This window comes from Vidua chalybeata, chromosome 9, assembly GCF_026979565.1.
Source record: "Vidua chalybeata isolate OUT-0048 chromosome 9, bVidCha1 merged haplotype, whole genome shotgun sequence".
NCBI lineage: Eukaryota > Metazoa > Chordata > Aves > Passeriformes > Viduidae > Vidua > Vidua chalybeata.
The window spans coordinates 28,698,808-28,716,296 of NC_071538.1; the positions used below are offsets into that span (position 1 = coordinate 28,698,808).

Genomic DNA, 17,489 nt, shown 5'->3' on the forward strand with positions numbered 1-17,489 from the left:
AGAAATTGGCAGCAGGATGAATTTGCTCTTTGAAGCCCTTTTTTCTGTAAAATGAGCCTGAAAATGTGAAGAGATGGAGTGCAGTGGAGAATGGGGCAAGAGCTGGTTGTGGCCTTGCAGCTGTGGGCACTCTGGGTCAGGAAGGTGTTCTGTTAGCCTCTAACAAAGCCTCTGGACAAACTGTATAAACACCACAAAAGAAATTACAACAACAGGCCACTCCAGAGAGGAAAGAACTCCAGAATGAAAGAGTTCTGAACCAAGGGACAGCTTTGCTCAGCCCAGCTCTCGCTTACTGGCTTTTATGCTTTCTTTGTTTCCATACTAGACTTTTTCTGGGCACTGATGTGTTCACCCCACCCAAAGAACAGCCCCTGAAGAGCTCTCCTGTAGGAGGGAGCTCCGGGGAAAGCACGGATTCAGCCAGTGTTTCGTCGTGTGAGTTTAATCACTCTGAAACTGAGGATGTGTGTGTGACTCCCGTCTCTAGTCCTGAGGACCCTCTGAAAAAGGTACAGCTGAGGCTTCTGCATGCTGCAGGCAGGCCCAAGATACTTGCCCAAGGCTCTTGGTCTTGACTAAAGCATTGGTTTTAGTGAAATGGAGAGAGAAATGTGTAAAAATGGAAGTAATCCAGTCGGGGCTCTTGCACAATGTTCTGTGTTGTCCTTACAGTGGGGTTGTTCCTGTCAGGAAGCTTTTGAGCAATGCAGAGGGAGAGAAAGGCAAATGCTGAGCAGGGAAGGAAGGGGGCAGTTTCAAGGGGAATGGCAGAGAGGAGGGGTGTGTGTATTTCCACTTGTGTAAAGGCTCTCACCTGGAGCAGGAGTGCCTGTGACACCCTGTGCTCCTTCCCAGCCGGTCCCAGTTCCTGGCTGGCTGCCTACAGCCTCGTGCTGTTCCTTGGATCTGCTGCCACCTCCTGGGCTGCTCTTACCGCGAGGCCAGAGCATCCCCAGCAGGACAGAAATTGTCATTAAAATGCTGTAATCAATCAAGTGAAGTTCAGTTTTCAGTTCAGGCCAGGAATCCCCCTGCCAGCAGGCTGGGTGGAGTGTGGGTGACAGGTTTTGTCTGTGCCTTCTGCTTTCTCCCATTCCTCAATGACACAGGCAAACACACCAAATGTCCCCTTTGTGACAGCACTTTCCTTTCTGTTGTGCAGATCTCTGGCTACTCCTTATCCTCCTGTTCTCCTGACTCTTCCATGAGCACGCCTTCCTCAGGGGTGTCATCTTTACCCTCATTCCTGCTGGCCTCCAACGACGACAAGAGCTCCGTGGGCTCCGACAAGGGCTATGACTCCGACAAGGGCTCCATCAGCTCTGACAAGGGCTCTGGCTCCAGCAAGGGCTCTGTCTTCGACACTGGCTCAGGCTTGGACAGTGGCTCCATCGTCTCCAGGGACTCGGGCTCGGTGCCAAGCAGTGCCCCCAGAGTGCTGCCCGTGTACAACCGACAGAGCGAGGGCTCCTGCATCATCCGGGTCAGCATGGACGGGCTCCACGCCAGCGTCTACAAGAGCATCCTGGTGAGTGGCACGGCTCTGGGCTCGGCAGGTGTGTCCATGGGGGGTGAGTGCACCCATCACTGCACTTTGAGAGCACCCCTTCACTGAGCTGGCTCATCAAACCTGGCTGGAACGGGAAAATGGCACACGGTGCCATGCAGAATGGAGCCTGGTAGGAATGAGATGTTTTAAAATAGCTTTAGGGAAGTTTCTGGTCTGGAAATAGTTTTATGAAAAAGCTCCAGGTGAAGCACTGTGAGCACACTGAGGTTTTGACATAAGATGGTATGTTTTCCCATAAGCAGCTTTCCCCAGGAGCTGGTTTCTGGAAACGGGGAGCTGGCATGCCTTTTAATTCCACAGCTTCCCCAGTGAAGAAGGGAGAATCTCCCTCCTCCCGCCAGACCAGCAGCCCCAGAATTCAGGCATTTCCCTCTCTGCTTATTCCACAGACATATCCCAGTAATGCCACTGGTGCTGGACCATGGGTGATGTGGCTTAGCTCAGCTGGGGGGACACAAATGTGGGGTACTTCTCAGCATCTTTCGTTCCTGATTTTAACGGTCTCACTTCCCCAAATCCAGCAAGTCGTTCCTTAAGGGCCTGATGGATTTGGCTGCTGGTGAGACTGCAGGAGGCTCTGGAGGAGCCGTGTGTCTGCTCCAGATGCACTTCCACAGCACACAGCAAACCCAGCCACAAGGCCAGAAAGCTTTGCAGGATGTCCAGGGAAGCGCTTAGCGCAGGAGCCTGCAACAGCAGCTGGGGCAGCTCTTCACGGGGGCTTTTGTGGCTGGTGAGAGTGAGGTCTCTCAGAGGGAGCAGACACTGGGATCTACTGCTGTCTCTGCTAGTACTGTATCTGTGTCAGCTTGAACTAAAAAGCCACCCCCTCCAAATGTCAAAACCGCTAAGTTTAGTATCTGTCAGCACCTGCCCCTTCGTTACTGACCTGTTTTTTCAGTTCTCTGACATCTCTTCCAAGAACAAGCAGTCAGGTTTTCGCTAAATCGCTAAATCACGAGAGTGAATGAGAAGAATCTCTCATTGCACCTTATCTTTCCAGATAACCAACCAAGACAGGATCCCTGATGTCACCCAGCGAGCCTTGCTGAAGCACAACCTTGAGCCTGATGCAGTTGAAGATTATGAGCTTGTGCAGGTCATCTCTGAGGACAAAGGTAGGGAAGCAGAACTCTGCTGCTGCCTGGAAAGTTCTGTTGGATTTCAAAGGGAAGAGTAAAACTGGAAGCATTAGAAATGCTGTTGACAGGTCACAGGTGCCATTGAGAACCCCCTGGCTGCTCAGGGGTGGTTTCTGTCAGCACAGCCCCCTTCCCACAGGCACAGCCTGTACTGGACTGCCAGGCTGTGTGCTTTCATGTGTGCCTTGCAGCCGCAGAGTGACCACAGGATTTTGGGTGGGGGTGATGTTCTGCCTCCCTGGGACCAGGCCCTCGGATCCCACCCATCATCAGCCTTTTCTGAGAGAGTCTGCCAGGGCCTCTGCCAGGCTGAGCATTCCTGGGCCTGGCCTCCCCCTCCTGCCCTGCTCCCTTTCCTGCAGGAAGCTGCTCCCGATGCTGCTGTGGCAGAACAGGGAGATGGCCCTGTCTGCACCATCCTGCTCCCTGTCCTCTCTCAGCTTTCCTGCTGCTGTGCCCCCCTCCCCACTAACGCTGCTCTGGCCCTGTTCTGCAGAGCTGGTGTTCCCCCGCGATGCCAACGTGTTCTATGGCATGAACAGCCACGTGAACTTCGATTTCATCCTGCGGAAGAAGGCAGAGCTGCTTGGCTGAGGCTGCACCTGCGCTGCCCTCACGGGTTATGGGGAATCTGGCGGAATTCCCTGTTGAAAATGTGCAATTGGAGCAATGGGCAGCCCTGGTGCAAAGGCTCCAGGCTGCTACATTTGTCTTGAGGACACCCCATGAGCCACCTCTGTGAGAAAAGGGTCTCCTTCATGCCAGTATTATACAGAAGATCATCTGAACTTATTTTTATAGAACTGAAGCAAGTTCTGAGTATGTCTGCCTGAACCAGCTGAGAATTTTTTGCACTTGTTCCACACCAGAGAATGACCCGTTTTGGATCTTGTTTCCAAAGAACTTAAAAATGAATGAACTGCACTTGCCTTTGCATGAACATCATGAATGGGACAAACAGACACTACTTTGTGTTGGATGGAGGTCTTAATGTCACAGCAGGGTAATTTCCCTTGGACTTGGTTAAGCCATGGACCAGAACTTGATGCCTTTTGTGTGCACTCCCATGTGATGGATGGGCGTCCTCCCAATGTGCAATTCCTCTGCCAGAACTGTGAACCTCTTTAAAAGCCATAAGTAAGACGCTGGATTGTAAGCAGCCCTGATTTGAGACACACAAAATACACACAGTATTTCTGGTTCTGCTGGTAGCACTGTGCATGCCTGCACAGATCTAGCAGTTGTTATCCAAACAGATAGCTTAGGATTCTTAAGGATCATTAGTTAAAAGAGTTTTATCCATGCCTGGGCCTTTTACCCCCAGTTTTCTGGCACTAATTTGCAACACAGGGCTCAGGTAAGTTTTACACTACATTTGGATTTATCACTTCTGTTTACAGGTAGGTAAAACAGACCGACTGTAGGTCTACTGTACATCCAAGAGACCTATGGCAGGTCCCACAAGCCTGGTGTAGGTCATAGCCTGAACAATTTATGAATTCCAGTTGTTTGTTTAGAGGGTGACAGAGTGGGGGGGTTGTTACTGAGCCTTTACCTTTGCCCAGAGTTAGGGCAAAACTAGAAGTTCAGTTTTCTCTGCTTTTGGTGTCTGTACAGTGCAGTTCCTTGTGTACATAGCATAGCTCCTAATGTATATAGTACTGCTCACTCAGAGGGTGTATGGCAGCGTTAAGCTGAAACATAAATGTTCTGGATTTTAAAATTACACTTTGCAAATTTTTATATATGTTATGTTTTTAACTGCTTACCTGTAATCTTTATATGATAAGTATATAAATTGTTTTTCATTAATATTTGCCTGGAATCAGTCAATTTCCTTTTATTAGTGCATGTCAGATGTGTAAAAACACCTCACAACACTTCCCTTGCTGTCACTTTCTTCAGCCTCTCCACTTTTAGTGTTTTAATTTCTCAACAGCAAAGCCAAAGCCCTCCAATGCATCAGCCATGCACACAGCCTCTGAGAGATAGGCATATTTTGTGCTATTTCTTGAGGTTTTAGCTTAAAGATTTCTGTAATTGCGTAATTAAGACTGCACATCAATTTCATGTCTTCTGCATGAAAATATTCTCTTTTGAGTCACTGAATGACTTCTGAGGCCAGTTAATACATAAGAAGTGCTTTTGAGTGTATCCATTTCTCCCACTGTCTCACACACACGTACACAAGGTAAAGGACCAGTCAGGCAGACTGAGTCCTTGTCTACTCTGAAATGGACACAGGCATTTAATCCTATAGCCTTCATGTGTTCCCCTCCCTGAAACCACCATCAAGGCCAAGGAGCCCAGAAGCTCCAGTTCAAGACTGTTCAAGTGATGCAAAGACCTTTTCCATCTTCCATTATCTGAATGAAGTTAAAAGACCAAAACAGGGACAACTCAAATACATTGTATGCTTTTTAAATCCATGCTCTGTTTGCTGGTGAGGAGCACCCCGTGATGATGCAGGGAAATACGTGTCAGCACACAGGGAAGCCCCACAGCAAGGGGGAAGGAAGGAGAGGCTGCTCATAGGCACTGAGGTGGGTCTGTCATGGAACAAAAAACATGAGGGTGGAAGAGACGTGGCTCTCATATCCGCAGTGACACTCGACAGTGCTGGATGTTCACCTGGTCACAGAGCTCTGCTCCTGCAGGAGCTTCTCACCAACGCCTCTGGGACTTCCAGTGTCTTTCACACAGGCCATGTGTGCTCATAAAGCCAGAGACCTGCGGAGGAAGCAAGAGGGATTGTGAGGAAGGAATGACCCAGGCTGTGTGTGGGCCTATGGTGCAACCTCCATACTCACCAGGTTGTGTGGGCACCTGCTCCCACATGGACACCAGCAGGAACTTGGCTTCCAGGTGGGAACTGCAGAATGGGCCCCTTTATACAGCCAGTGACTCCATGGGAGAGGGACACAGCCAAGAATCCCTTGAGCTGGACTTCCATTAACCTCCAGTTAACATTCCGGGTCAGGCTGGAGGGGGCTTGGAGCAACCTGGTCTAGTGAAAGGTGTCCCTGCCCATGGCAGGGGGTTGGACTGGGTGACCTTTAGAGGTGCCTTCCACAACCCAAACCATTCCAGGACTCTCCCACACAATGAAGAACACACAGAGCTGCTCATCTTGCACCAGGTTCTATGTATTATCAGACCGGCTGACAGGTAATAACATGTCTTCTGCAGCAGAAAGCACAACATTGATCAGTAATTATTCAAAACAAAAATTAAAACCAAAACCCCAGCCACACATAATGCACAGATCTGCCAGCAGGTGAGCCCCCAGATGGCAATTCCAGGAGGGAATCCTCCCACTGCCCAGAAGCTCAGGGTCTGTGCCAGTATAGTCCATGATCACCTGGCCTCTGAGAAAGGTTTTTTTTAAAAAAAATAAACACCATATCCTGCTGGCATGTGAGCCAACAGCAAAAACATCAGAACTCATCCAAAACACAGAAAAGTTCGCTCCTCACATGAAAAAATATCCAGGCAAGTCGCCTTTCCGTCCTGCAACACACAATTCTATCGGGCTGTTGAGAGTAACGTTGCTGTAGGTTCTTTTGGTTTTAGAAGGAAAGTTTGTAACCTAACTTCTTACATTTTAAGTTCCCAAAACTCCTACACTTGCTTTTATGGCCTGAATAAACAGGCCTGCCAATAGGTTGTGGGGTTTTGTTTTCCTGAAGGGCTAAGTTGAAAGCAGGGGTGAAGCAGGATGTGACATAGACCAACTCTGCCTGCATTCCCTTCAGGCAGTGCAGAGACAAATAAATCCAGCTACCTCCACTTGCATGGCTTCCATGACTTCAGACATTCCAAGACATCCGTTCTGGATCCAGAGGCCTGTTTAGATGGGATGCAGCAAGATTAAAAATGAGCTGATGGGAAGCCAGCACTGGTTTTGTACAGGAGTGTGACGGGGAGAAGACAAGACAGAGGAGCACTGCTCTCCTGCATTGAACATTTTGGGGAAATATCTTGATTCTGATAGGGATCCCTTTGGAAAACAAACCCAAATCCCCCAGATGCTCAGCAAACAGGGTGGTAAAAGCCTACAGACCTACAAGGAGTAACAGTAAGGGAGCAGCCCAGGTACAGCCATCCCGAAAGGCATTGACATTTGTACACCTCTATATATTAATCTTTATAAATACAGTGTTCTACACAAGGAACTGTGGAACGACGTAATTCCAGGCTGGTTTCTTCTAACAAAAGCTTGCCAGGGCTTTTGCTTGGATCTGGAACGCTTCTTCTTCTTCTTCCTCCTTGGTGTCCCACCCTGTCCTCGGCAGGTGTCCGGCCTGGGCAGGTGTCCGGCCCAATCCCGCGCATGGCCCTTGGGAGTGGTGGGAAGGAGACCACATGAAGAGCTGCTCTACAACTTTCAAGGGTGAAAAGCTAAAGTGTGAGGCAGGTTCAGCTGTCAACAGAGTCCCGGGGAGGTGGGCAGTCATAGCTCATCCCTGGATGACGGCGTGTCCAGGGAGGGCAGGGCATCCTTGTTCTGGGCGTCGCTGTGGATCTTGCCCTGCTGCCGGGACTTCCAGGAGTGTGTTCTGTCCCAGTCCGTTGACACGGTCTCGTTGTCCCAGATGGTGGAGGTCTCCGTGTCGCTGAGGTAGCCTGGCTGCCCCGTGTAGTGCGTGGGGTAAACCAGGAGGGGCTCTGCTGAGAAGGCCTTCAAGTCTCTGGACTCGTAGTACTCCATGTACTTTGTGCTACGGAGGAGAGAAACACCGTCAGCAACAGAGAACCTTCACTGGTGCCAAGCCTGTCCCTGGGAGACAGGGCCAGTCCAGGGAGCAGACTGGTCTGGGAGTGGGGGTAGGTACTGGGGTACAGCCAGAACCACGTCCTTACAACCACACACACCCCTGTACAACCAAAGCCTGCTCCCAGAGACAGACAGGTGCCTCAGACAAGCAGCCCACCAGCCCTGCCCAGGCATTCCCCTCTGTCACCTCCTTTGACCTGTGCCAGGAGGACAAAACCAAGCACCACAAGGAGTCCCCACCAACCCGGCTACCAACAAGATCTGGTTTAAGATCAGTCAGCGAGACCCAGCCCATATCTCCCTGAGCCACAGAGGGACTTACACAGGGTGCTTGTTGTACATGATGGGCAGGAATTCATCCACAGGCAGCATCTTGCTGAAGGGCTCAGCCCCGATGAGCTTCTGAGCCCCGTGGAAGGAGATGGCGTAGCCCAGGGTCCAGTAGGAGTAATCAGCTTCCACCAGGTTCCGGACATTGGGAACGGCTCTCTCGGGCTCCTGCACCTGCATCCTTTTCCGGCCAATGTAGCTTCAGGGTGAGAAGATCAAGGAGGTGGGAACCAAAGTGAATCCATAGCAATTAGGACCAGACTATTTGTGTCAGCCAGGCCAGAGCAAAGGACCAATCCCAGAAGCAATCCCTGACCCAGCTCACAGATTTCTATCCTGCACCACTGCCAGACATCCAAGTCTTAACCCGTGGGTGGGACAGCTGTGAAAGGCTTCCTAAGGGAGCTAAGATGACACAGTCTGAGGCTCAGGACTGAGCTGTGCTGGTTCCTCTGTCAGCATCTCCAGCACACCTGAGGTCAAACAGCATTGTCCATGCCATGGGCAGGGATGGTGCCCACAGGGCCTCCTGGCAACAGCCGCCCCAGAGGGCAGATGTGTCATGGTGGGAAGAGCTACCAAGAAGACTGTGCCACCATCCCCTGCACTGCAGCATCAACCTGCACCTCTGCCACGCCCAGCAGTGCTGCCGACCTCCCCATGTGCCCAGGACCTCCCAGAGGAGCAGGAACTTACATCAGCTCCCAGTCTAACTGGGCTTGCTCGATGTCGTCCATCAGCTTCATGAGCTTCCTCTTGAACTGGTGCTCGAAGCGCACGTCATCCTCAATGACGAGTGTCTTCTCCAGGCCCCTGCTCACCACCTGAAACACGAGGGCTCCAACGTGAGCACAGTGACCTCCAGGGGTGCCCTGCGGTCACTGGGGCCACCCTGACCCGGCACTGCCTCCCAGACCACACAGACAGGGAGCTGGAGAACCACTCTGTGACATACACATGATATGCCAAGCCACTGGAACTTGCTCCTGCTCAGATGGAGAATTACAGGAAAAAAAACAGGAGTGTTTCTTTAACCCCATTTTGATTTTCAAAACGTTCTTGCCTTTCTTCTAAGCAAGTTTGCCCCAAGCAAGATATTGAATGGACTGCAGAAACAGTCATGAAAATGTTCTGATAAAAATCACTTGGAGCTGAGGGCAAATGAATCACAGAATCATGGAATGGTTTGGGTTGGAAGGGATCTTAAAGCTCATCTCCTTCCATACCTGTCATGGGTAGGGACTAGCCCAGGTTGCTCCAAGCCCCATCCAGCCTGGCCTTGGACACCCACAGATGGGGCAGGCCACAGCTTCTCTGGACAACCTGTGCCACGGCCTCAGCACCCTCATAGGGAAGAACTTCTTCCCAATATCCCATCTACCCCTGCCCTCTGGCAGTGGGAAGCCATTCTCCCTTGTCCTGTCCCTCCATCCTTTGTCCCAAGTGCCTCTCTAGCTCTCTTGGAGCCCCTTTATGTACTGGAAAAGGAAAGGGGAGGTGTGAGAGGTGAACATTGCATTCAAGAAAACCCCTGCAATCCAAGGAAATCACTTCTCTCCTACACTTCCAGAAACCTGGGCTGGATCCAATGCTCTGCACCAGGACTGGCTGTGCACCAGGACACAGCACCTTCCTGCAGGACCCTCAAGGCACCCCAAAATCCTCACCTCCTTCCAGATGTAGTAATGGCTCAGGAAGCAGCCGATCTCTCCTCTGGTCAGGGGTCTGGAGGAATAGGGGTCCCGGTATCCTGGCAGCATTTCGATGCTCAGAGCTTTGAGCTGACTCGTGTTCAGTGCTCTGGGAAACACGGAGTATTTATCACCAGTGCAAAAAAAAAAAAAAAAAAAAAATTCAAGCCAGACACAGGCACAGCATGGGGAATGCTGCTAATGTTCAGGAAAAAGCCACACCTTGAGAAATTCCTACACTTGTTTTGCTCAAAAACACAGAGGAAAATTAACTTCTTGATTTACATCTCTAAATCAAGCTGACAAATTCTATCCTTAACTCTGCCAAAGACTTCTCATGGGACCATCAATTATCTTTAACTCTGCCAAAAACTTCCTGTGGGACCATCCACTTGCCAGGTGCTTGGCTTTGATTCATTTTCTGAGGCCTTGACAGGATCCCAAGTCTCCAAGACCACTAGATGGTACATGGGCTCCTGTCTCCTTGAGGCCTTTTTGCAACTCACAGACTCAAAATTTCTACCTTGATTTCTCATTATAAAAAGGTCTTAACATACCTTAGAATCATAGAATTATTAAGACTGGAAAAGCCCTCTAATACTGTCAAATCCAAGCATGAACCCAGCAGTTTTCCCAGGGATGGGGCCTCCACCACTGCCCCACTGCTCTGGGCAGCCTGTGCCATGCCTGACCACCCTTGGCATGAAGACATTTCTCCCAGTTCTCCAGCCTGAACACTCCCTGCACAGCTTGAGGCTATTTCCTCGTCCTCTCCCTTGTTCCCCGACCCCTCCCTGGCTGCCCCCTCCTGTCAGGGAGTTGTGCAGAGCCAGAAGGTCCTTCCAAGCCTCCTTTTCTCCAGGCTGAGCACCCCCAGCTACTCCTCAACAGACTTATGCTCCAGACCTTGGAGTAAGCATGGAAAAGGCTGTGGCAGGGTTAACACTGCAGCACCACAGCTGTGTAGCACTAGGATGGACAATATTCCCAGGAGTTAACTGCTCCATTCACAGAAACCTGTGATTTTAATGTGATTTGGACCCTAGTCTGAACCCCAGCACCCTGGTTCTCTCACAGAGATTGACTAATTGCAAAGGAGGAAAGAAACAGAGCAGAACTGCCCCAGACATGGGCAGGAAGATCCAAGTGGTGCTCAGCTCCCCACGCAGCCAACCCTGCCCTGCTGGAAGTAGGTCAGGGCATCCAAGGAGATGCTGTGAAGCAGTAAAGCACATCCCCCTCTGAAAACACCCTCAAGCCCAACCAAAACTCACTTTCCATCCACAGCCTCCACTACCTTCACTGCAATCTCCTGCTCGTAGAGCGTCCGCAGCATCCGATCCCGCCGGTCCTTGCGACGCTTCAGGTTGATCATGAAAATCTGGGAGGAAGAGAAAGACATCAGGATATCAGACTCCCACCTGGGAGGGAGAAGGGAATTCCTGATCCACCCCTCTCCAGCAGCCCCACTGGAAAAGCAAGTCTTGTGAAAATACCACATGTGTTCCAAGTTGTCTAGAATTTGTCAAAAAGCTGAACTTGGTTTTGAGTTAGAAGTGTAGAGGCTTTTTCTCTAACAACTACTTTTTATGGAGTTTCACAGAGGAAACTTGCTCTTTCAGGATGAAGAAAAGTGAGGAGAGACCAGTTAGAGCCAAGTCTGTAATTTCCAAAGATATAGGATGTTTAGGTTTATATCAAACAGAGTAACATGACCATCTGCAGCATCAATCCTAGAGGAACACTGCCACTGCCTGGATTTAGGATTAGCAGCAGGGCCACCATCCAAGTACAAGGCCATGGTAAAGAAAGGATTTTTGTGATTACTTCAGGCACTGCAAATCCACTGTGATCCCTGCCAGAGCAGAGAGCCAAGGCTGAGAACAGAGATGTCTGGGCAGGGCTCTATCCAAAGCCTCAAGGAGACTGGTGGATGGCTGAGGACTGAAGCCCTCACTGCAGGTAACCCTCAGGGGCTCAGGGATATTTTTCAGTCCCAGGCAGGCTGGTACAAGCACAGCCTTGTAGCCCATGGAGCAAATCCTCGTCCCAGTAAGAAGGGGAATGAATTTCAGCTCAGTACAAACGAAAGAATAATAAACTGGATAAATAAAGCACAGCCACAAAGGACAATTTGGAGAAAACCTGGACCAGCTGTGCCTTAAACACAGACACAGCTGGGTCAGGTTCAGCTTCAGGAGCCCCACAAACAGACGGAGCAGAGCACACCAGGAAGACAAAGGCTCCCCTGATCCCCACAACTCCCTCGGTCCCAGAGCCAGCCTGGCAGCTGCACACACAGGGGCTGCTGGCTCTGGGAATAACACAGACACCAGGCAATCAGAGCCTCTCCAGTCTTCTCTCCAGGCATGGTTTGCATCCCTGGGGGTATCCAAGGTGGGCCAGAACCCAGCTGTGAGCCTGGATCCCCCACCTGCTCTCAGCTCTCCAGTGTCTCTCTCAGGTGAGAGAAATCCTTCCCTCCTGCCACTGGAGAGCTTTACCAAAGGCCCAATTTCTGTCACAGATGGAAGGGAGGCCAAGCTGCTCTGCAGAGTCATATGTAGAGCAAACAGCTCAAGAACAGGGGAGTTAACTTGTTTTTCAGCCTCACTTCTGCCTTCTCTTCCTGGCTGGATTAAAACAGAATCCTGGCATGGTTTAAGTTGGAAAGGACGTTAAGGATTAGGTGACTGAGTGAGAAGACAAGACAATACCAGCAGAACAGGCTCCTTACTTCATCAAACCCCATCTTGTCAGGGTGCTTCGGAGGGACAGAGATGTACTGAGAGGGCTCCACGGGAGGGCGATCGACTGAAAGAGAGGAGAGACCCGGAACGTCACCCTCGTGCACACCCTGCAGTGGACATGATGTGTCTGAAGGTGTCTCCCTCACGGGCTGGGCTCCCCGGGAGCCGGGCTGAGCAGCCCCTGCAGCATGGGAACAGCAGGAAACATCACACGGCAAAGCCAGAGCCAGCAGCCATGTGCCACACAGACATCAGGAAGAAAACATGGACACGCAGCACCCTTTTCCACATGAAAGATGCATTTGATCTGAGGAAGTTGAGGGATTTTGCGGATGGGGTTGACCTGACCATGAAGCAATTACAGTCCTAGGTAGAAAAGTGGTGGAAAAATTTGAAAACTGCGTATCAAAACAAGATTAGAGCAGACAGGTTGGGATGCAGACTTCCAAGAGAATGAGAGCTGGGCTGCTGGCAGGAGAGCTCTGCAGGCAATAACTTGGGGGGTCCATCATGGCAAAGGCACAGCTACTCACTCATGGCCTCGATCAGGGTGTGCACAAAATTCTCAGCTTCCTCCTGCAGCGACTGCTGCGGCTTCAGGGGCATGGGCAGGAAGCCGTAGTGCTCACGGTTGCAGACGAACATCTGAACTCCTGGGGATCACAGAAAAGCAGAAACTGCAATCAGGCCTGCTACCAGGGCATTGCACTGCTCTGTGGCTACACAGCCACAAACACACTTGTGCCAGGACCTCAGTCCCAAGAAGTTCTGCTTCATAAGCAAACAATTCAAAGTCATTCCAGTTCCACTTTCTGTTTTGCCTGGCTGGCAGCAAGTGGCCTCTCTCATAAAACCAATCCCTACTGGCTGCCTAACTAACCCTTCAAGGGCCTGGGCTGACAGGGGAATGGCTTCCCACTGAAATAGACTGGGTTTAGATTGAATATTGGGAAGGAACTGTTCCCTGTGAAGGTGCTGAGGCCCTGGCACAGGGTGCCCAGAGAAGCTGTGGCTGCCCCTGGATCCCTGGAATGTCCAAGGCCAGGATGAATGAGGCTTGGAGCAACCTGGGCTTGGGGAAGGTGTCCTTGAAACGAGATGATCTTTAAGGTCTCTTCTAACTCAACCCATTCTATTCTTTATCACTGCTTCCTTTTGCTTTGGCTAGGAAATTAAGGTGATACATTTTCACCTGTGCTGGCAAAGGACTTTGAGGAATACATATGAAAACAACCTTTGAAATGCCAAGTCACCACCAAACACAGTCCTTTCCTCTCCAGAGCTAATTTTTACTGTGCCCTGAAGATTAAAGGAAAATCCCAGAGTGAGACACCAGTGAGGGGAACAGATGTGATAATGTTAACACCCTTCTACTCAAAAGCTTTTGCAACTGCTTGTTGGAGGTGGGAAACAGAGAGAAGGTGCAAAGCCTGTCCTTGGAGAAGATGCATTTGCAGGGTACAGACTCACCCAGTGGGAACATCCCAGCATCAGCAGAAGGCTTTTCCCTCTGGGATGACAAGGACTTGCTCACCACTGGCTGTAACTCTGCCTTTCACATCAGGCAACATGCTCAAAAGCCACATCCAGAGAAGCCAAGGAAGTATTTCCGTTGTTTTTCATTGAGTTCTGGTAAGGTCCTTTATTAACTCAAATCAAAGCTGCTAGAACCCAAGCAACCGGCCAAAACCTGCCTTTTTCTTTGTCTTTTGTTTTTTTTTTAAATGAAACAATCTTAACCAGCCCCCTCCCTCGAGGAAATAAATGAAAAGCAGACACTACCTGGTGTGCTGATGCTTTCATCTATTAGTGCCCCTAATCCATGGTATTTTTAGCAGAGTGGAACTGTTGGCACTAATGACTCTGGTGTTTCTCTCATTTTAAGTTCTACAAGTAAATTGCTGGCTATGCTACTTGCCAAAACACATTCAGCTGTCAGCTGCAATTTAGGTAAATGGCAGAATAAAAAACTACTACCTGCAGACATTAATGGATTTGGCACTGATCTTATCAACTAATCTTATCTGCCTCACTGATCTCTGTTCTTATCTTCCACTGCCTTGAACGTATTTAATCTGCACAGATTCACACCAGTGTTCCTGCTCTGTTTGGCATAAAATGTACTTGAAAATGGTAAAGCTTCTGTAGAAGAGGGAGGGGGGCTCACTCTCCAGCTCTGTTTTTATAATAAAGTTAAATGATTGCTACAAGGGATAGAAAAACTACAGGTATTTGTATTATTATTCTTAACGGGCTTTAAAGGCAGTGTCCAGGATTTACAGTCATATCCTAAAACCACAGCTATAGTTAAGGAACCAAAATTGTCCCCACTTCCCTGTGACCAGACCTTCCTGCTGGTTGGCTCAAGGGGTGCAGAGACCCAGGGTGAAGGGCAGCTCAGGAGATCATGGAATCATGGAATGGTTTGGGTTGGAAGGGACCTTAAAGCCCGTCTTCCACCCCTGCCATGGGCAGGGACACCTTCCACTAGCCCAGGTTGCTCCAAGCACCATCCAACCTGTCCTCAGACACTTCCAGGGATCCAGGGGCAGCCACAGCTTCTCTGGGCACCCTCTGCCAGGGCCTGCCCACCCTCCCAGGGAACAATTCCTTCCCAATATCCCATCTAACCCTGCCCTGTGGCAGTGGAAGCCATTCCCTGTGTCCTGTTCCTCCATCCCTTGTCCCAAGTCCCTCTCCAGCTCTCCTGGAGCCCCTTTAGGCACTGGAAGGGGCTCTAAGTTCTCACCCAAGCCTCCTTTTCTCCAGGCTGACCTGGCTGGCTACAAGCTCTCCTGTGAGTGCAAGGGGCTCTGCAGAGTCCAGTGCTGGCAATAACACACCCGCTCTGAGTTCTGCTCAGATTCAGGACTCCCACACAGGCCACGTTCTCTCTCAGAGGTGGGATGCTCTTTGGAGCATCACAGAACAGCTGCTTCCAGCAGCAGATTCCCTGTTGGAAATGGATGGTTTGTTAAGCATAGCTTTTGGCCTGGACAAAAGCCAGTATCATTTCTGACTTAAGGGAAAGTAAGTGAAATTACTCCAAAAAGAAGTTTCCCCTGAAGCTCACACATTTTTCGCATTTCTGAACTTGGATGTCATCCTTTTATCCTGGGTGACAAAACTGAGCTCAAGACACAAGTCAACAATCTGAGTAGATCAGCAAGCCAGACAGCTGGAGCAAAACCTTTCATGTCATGGGTCAGTCCTGGAAAAAAATAGTGTTCTAGGACAGAAGGAAAAAATGATGGGTTTGAATCCCTGAAATATTTCTGAAGCAGCTGCAGCTAATGCACATGGGCTGGAGGCTGCACTTCTGGGACAGCTGTCAGAGGGAAGAAGTGGAGGGGTAGATTTTAAGTAGCCTGCTTTGCTCTCCCATCTTAAACCTCAACTCTCCTCTGGAGCCAAGACATGGCACTTGGGGACATGGTTCAGTGATGGATGTGGCAGTGCTGGGGAAACACTGGACTGAATGGCCCTGGGGGTCTCACTCTGTGGTTCTGCACTCATGTCCTGACTCTGAAAGTCAGGATCCTGAAGCTGCTCTGCAATTCACTTCTCACCTCTGCCTCCCAAGGGTTCCAATTTCAGCTCTTGCTGCCTCTCCTCCATCATTCATCTTATCTGACACTCCTCATCCTCTCGCAGCTGATTTTGAGAACGCCCTGCTCAGTCTGCCAAGACAACAACATCATTTTTGGTGCTGTCAAGACCTGCCAACCAGACCCACCACTAAAAGGGAAGCTACAGGCAGCTGGTGGCTGCTGTGCTGCTCTGGGATCAGTGGGAAGGGAGGCTCAGCCTGCAGAACAACAGCAACCCTTCTTCCCTTGGCTTTCTCCCTGCCTGCCCGTTCCCAAGAGCAGCCCTTCCAGCTCTCCTTAACCTTACATCTTCTGCAGAGGACAGGGAGCACCAACTGCACATCATTCAGAGGATTCATGAACAACTTTTCCTTAATAATTCACCCCACCAAGTCACCAACCCACTCACTTCTGAACAGAAGGCACTTATGGGTGCTGCTGAGGTTTCACCAATCCCTTTTTCCTTATAATGCCCCAAACTTTTCAACACAGCAGGCAAAGAACAACACAGATGGTCATTACAGTCCTGGGAGCTCCCTTCAGCTTTGACACTGCTACATACAGGTCTGGCAGCCTGGACTCTGCTGGAGACAGGACACTCCCAAGAGCCACTCTCCAGAAATAAATGGGACTAAACATCCTCACCACAAGCATGGACAGCAGCAGCACAAGGCACTTAAGAAACAGTGATGTCTCAGCAGCATCTGGAGCTCTCTTAAAACATCAATAGCCAGAGATTTCCTCTCTCTGGAAGTACCCAAGGCCAGGCTGGATAAGGCTTGGAGCAACCTGGTCTAGTGGAAGGTGCCTGTGCCTATGGCAGGGTGTGGAATGAGATGAGCTGTAAGGTGCCTCCTAACCTGAACTGTTCTAGGATCCTGTGGTTTAAGTGTCTCTTGTCCTCACCCCTTTCCTCATGGATCTTTTGGATGTGGTAACTTTAGATACCTCACCCCCAGACCACCTTCCACTCTCCCAGCACCCACCTGTGTTCACCTGCTGACACAAACCAAGGGTGGAATCACACGTTTTGTCCCTGAAATATTGCCCCATCCCAAGAACAGCCCCCACATCCTCTGAAACAAGCAGCAATCCAAAACTGCCTTTCCAGTCACTTGCTGCTGGTTATCCCTGACCGGATCCCAGAGAGGAAAGGGAGCAGGGTCTGAACTCCACATGGAAGTCCACCCAGAACTTTTGGGCTGTGAATGGGCAGTGGAAGTCTGTGTGTCTCTAGGAGTGAGCCCTCCCCAGCAGAGGCCCTGGACACACCTGCTTGGCGACTGGAGAAGGCAAAGACCATGATATCATCAAAACTCCAGGTGTAGTCCTGGTGTGGGGGGTAGAACGCCAGCTTGGCAGAGGCCTCCTTCCTCAGGTCAATGAGGAACGTGGAATGGATCATGGGGACAGCAAAACAGCCCATCCTCTTCCATTCCCGAATCAGGGGATACTCCAAGGTCCTCTTGTAGTAGCCCTGAAACCACAAAGAGGGGGCTGTTGTCACAAGAGATTCCTGTTTCAAAGCTGTTCCTTAGCAAAAGCTCACGCTCTGAGCTCTCCAGCAGAGGTTCACCAGGGCTCAACTCTCAGCTTTTTCAGCGGCTCCCATTTGGAAATGGCTCAGTCAAGTATT

The 17,489-nt window shown here is 50.3% G+C and overlaps 2 protein-coding genes across 3 annotated transcripts in view; one reads left to right on the top strand and one right to left on the bottom strand.

Moving 5' to 3' along the window:
* Positions 1–4,527, top strand: part of RGL1 (ral guanine nucleotide dissociation stimulator like 1) — a 53,906-nt gene extending 49,379 nt beyond the window's left edge. Inside the window, exons 15-18 of the mRNA XM_053950484.1 lie at positions 329–512; positions 1,166–1,531; positions 2,577–2,691; positions 3,212–4,527. Coding sequence (XP_053806459.1) covers positions 329–512; positions 1,166–1,531; positions 2,577–2,691; positions 3,212–3,309 — 763 coding nt within the window. The 3' untranslated portion in view covers positions 3,310–4,527. The remainder of the gene's footprint in view (positions 1–328; positions 513–1,165; positions 1,532–2,576; positions 2,692–3,211) is intronic.
* Positions 4,528–5,840: 1,313 nt separating this feature from the next.
* COLGALT2 (collagen beta(1-O)galactosyltransferase 2) overlaps positions 5,841–17,489 on the bottom strand; it is a 45,556-nt gene continuing 33,907 nt past the window's right edge. For both annotated transcript variants that reach the window (XM_053950486.1, XM_053950485.1), the window contains exons 5-12: positions 17,126–17,330; positions 12,797–12,916; positions 12,251–12,327; positions 10,788–10,894; positions 9,490–9,622; positions 8,519–8,646; positions 7,815–8,021; positions 5,841–7,436 (exon numbers count right to left, since the gene is read on the bottom strand). In XM_053950486.1, the coding sequence (XP_053806461.1) occupies positions 7,169–7,436; positions 7,815–8,021; positions 8,519–8,646; positions 9,490–9,622; positions 10,788–10,894; positions 12,251–12,327; positions 12,797–12,916; positions 17,126–17,330 (1,245 nt within the window). In that variant the 3' untranslated portion in view covers positions 5,841–7,168. The remainder of the gene's footprint in view (positions 7,437–7,814; positions 8,022–8,518; positions 8,647–9,489; positions 9,623–10,787; positions 10,895–12,250; positions 12,328–12,796; positions 12,917–17,125; positions 17,331–17,489) is intronic.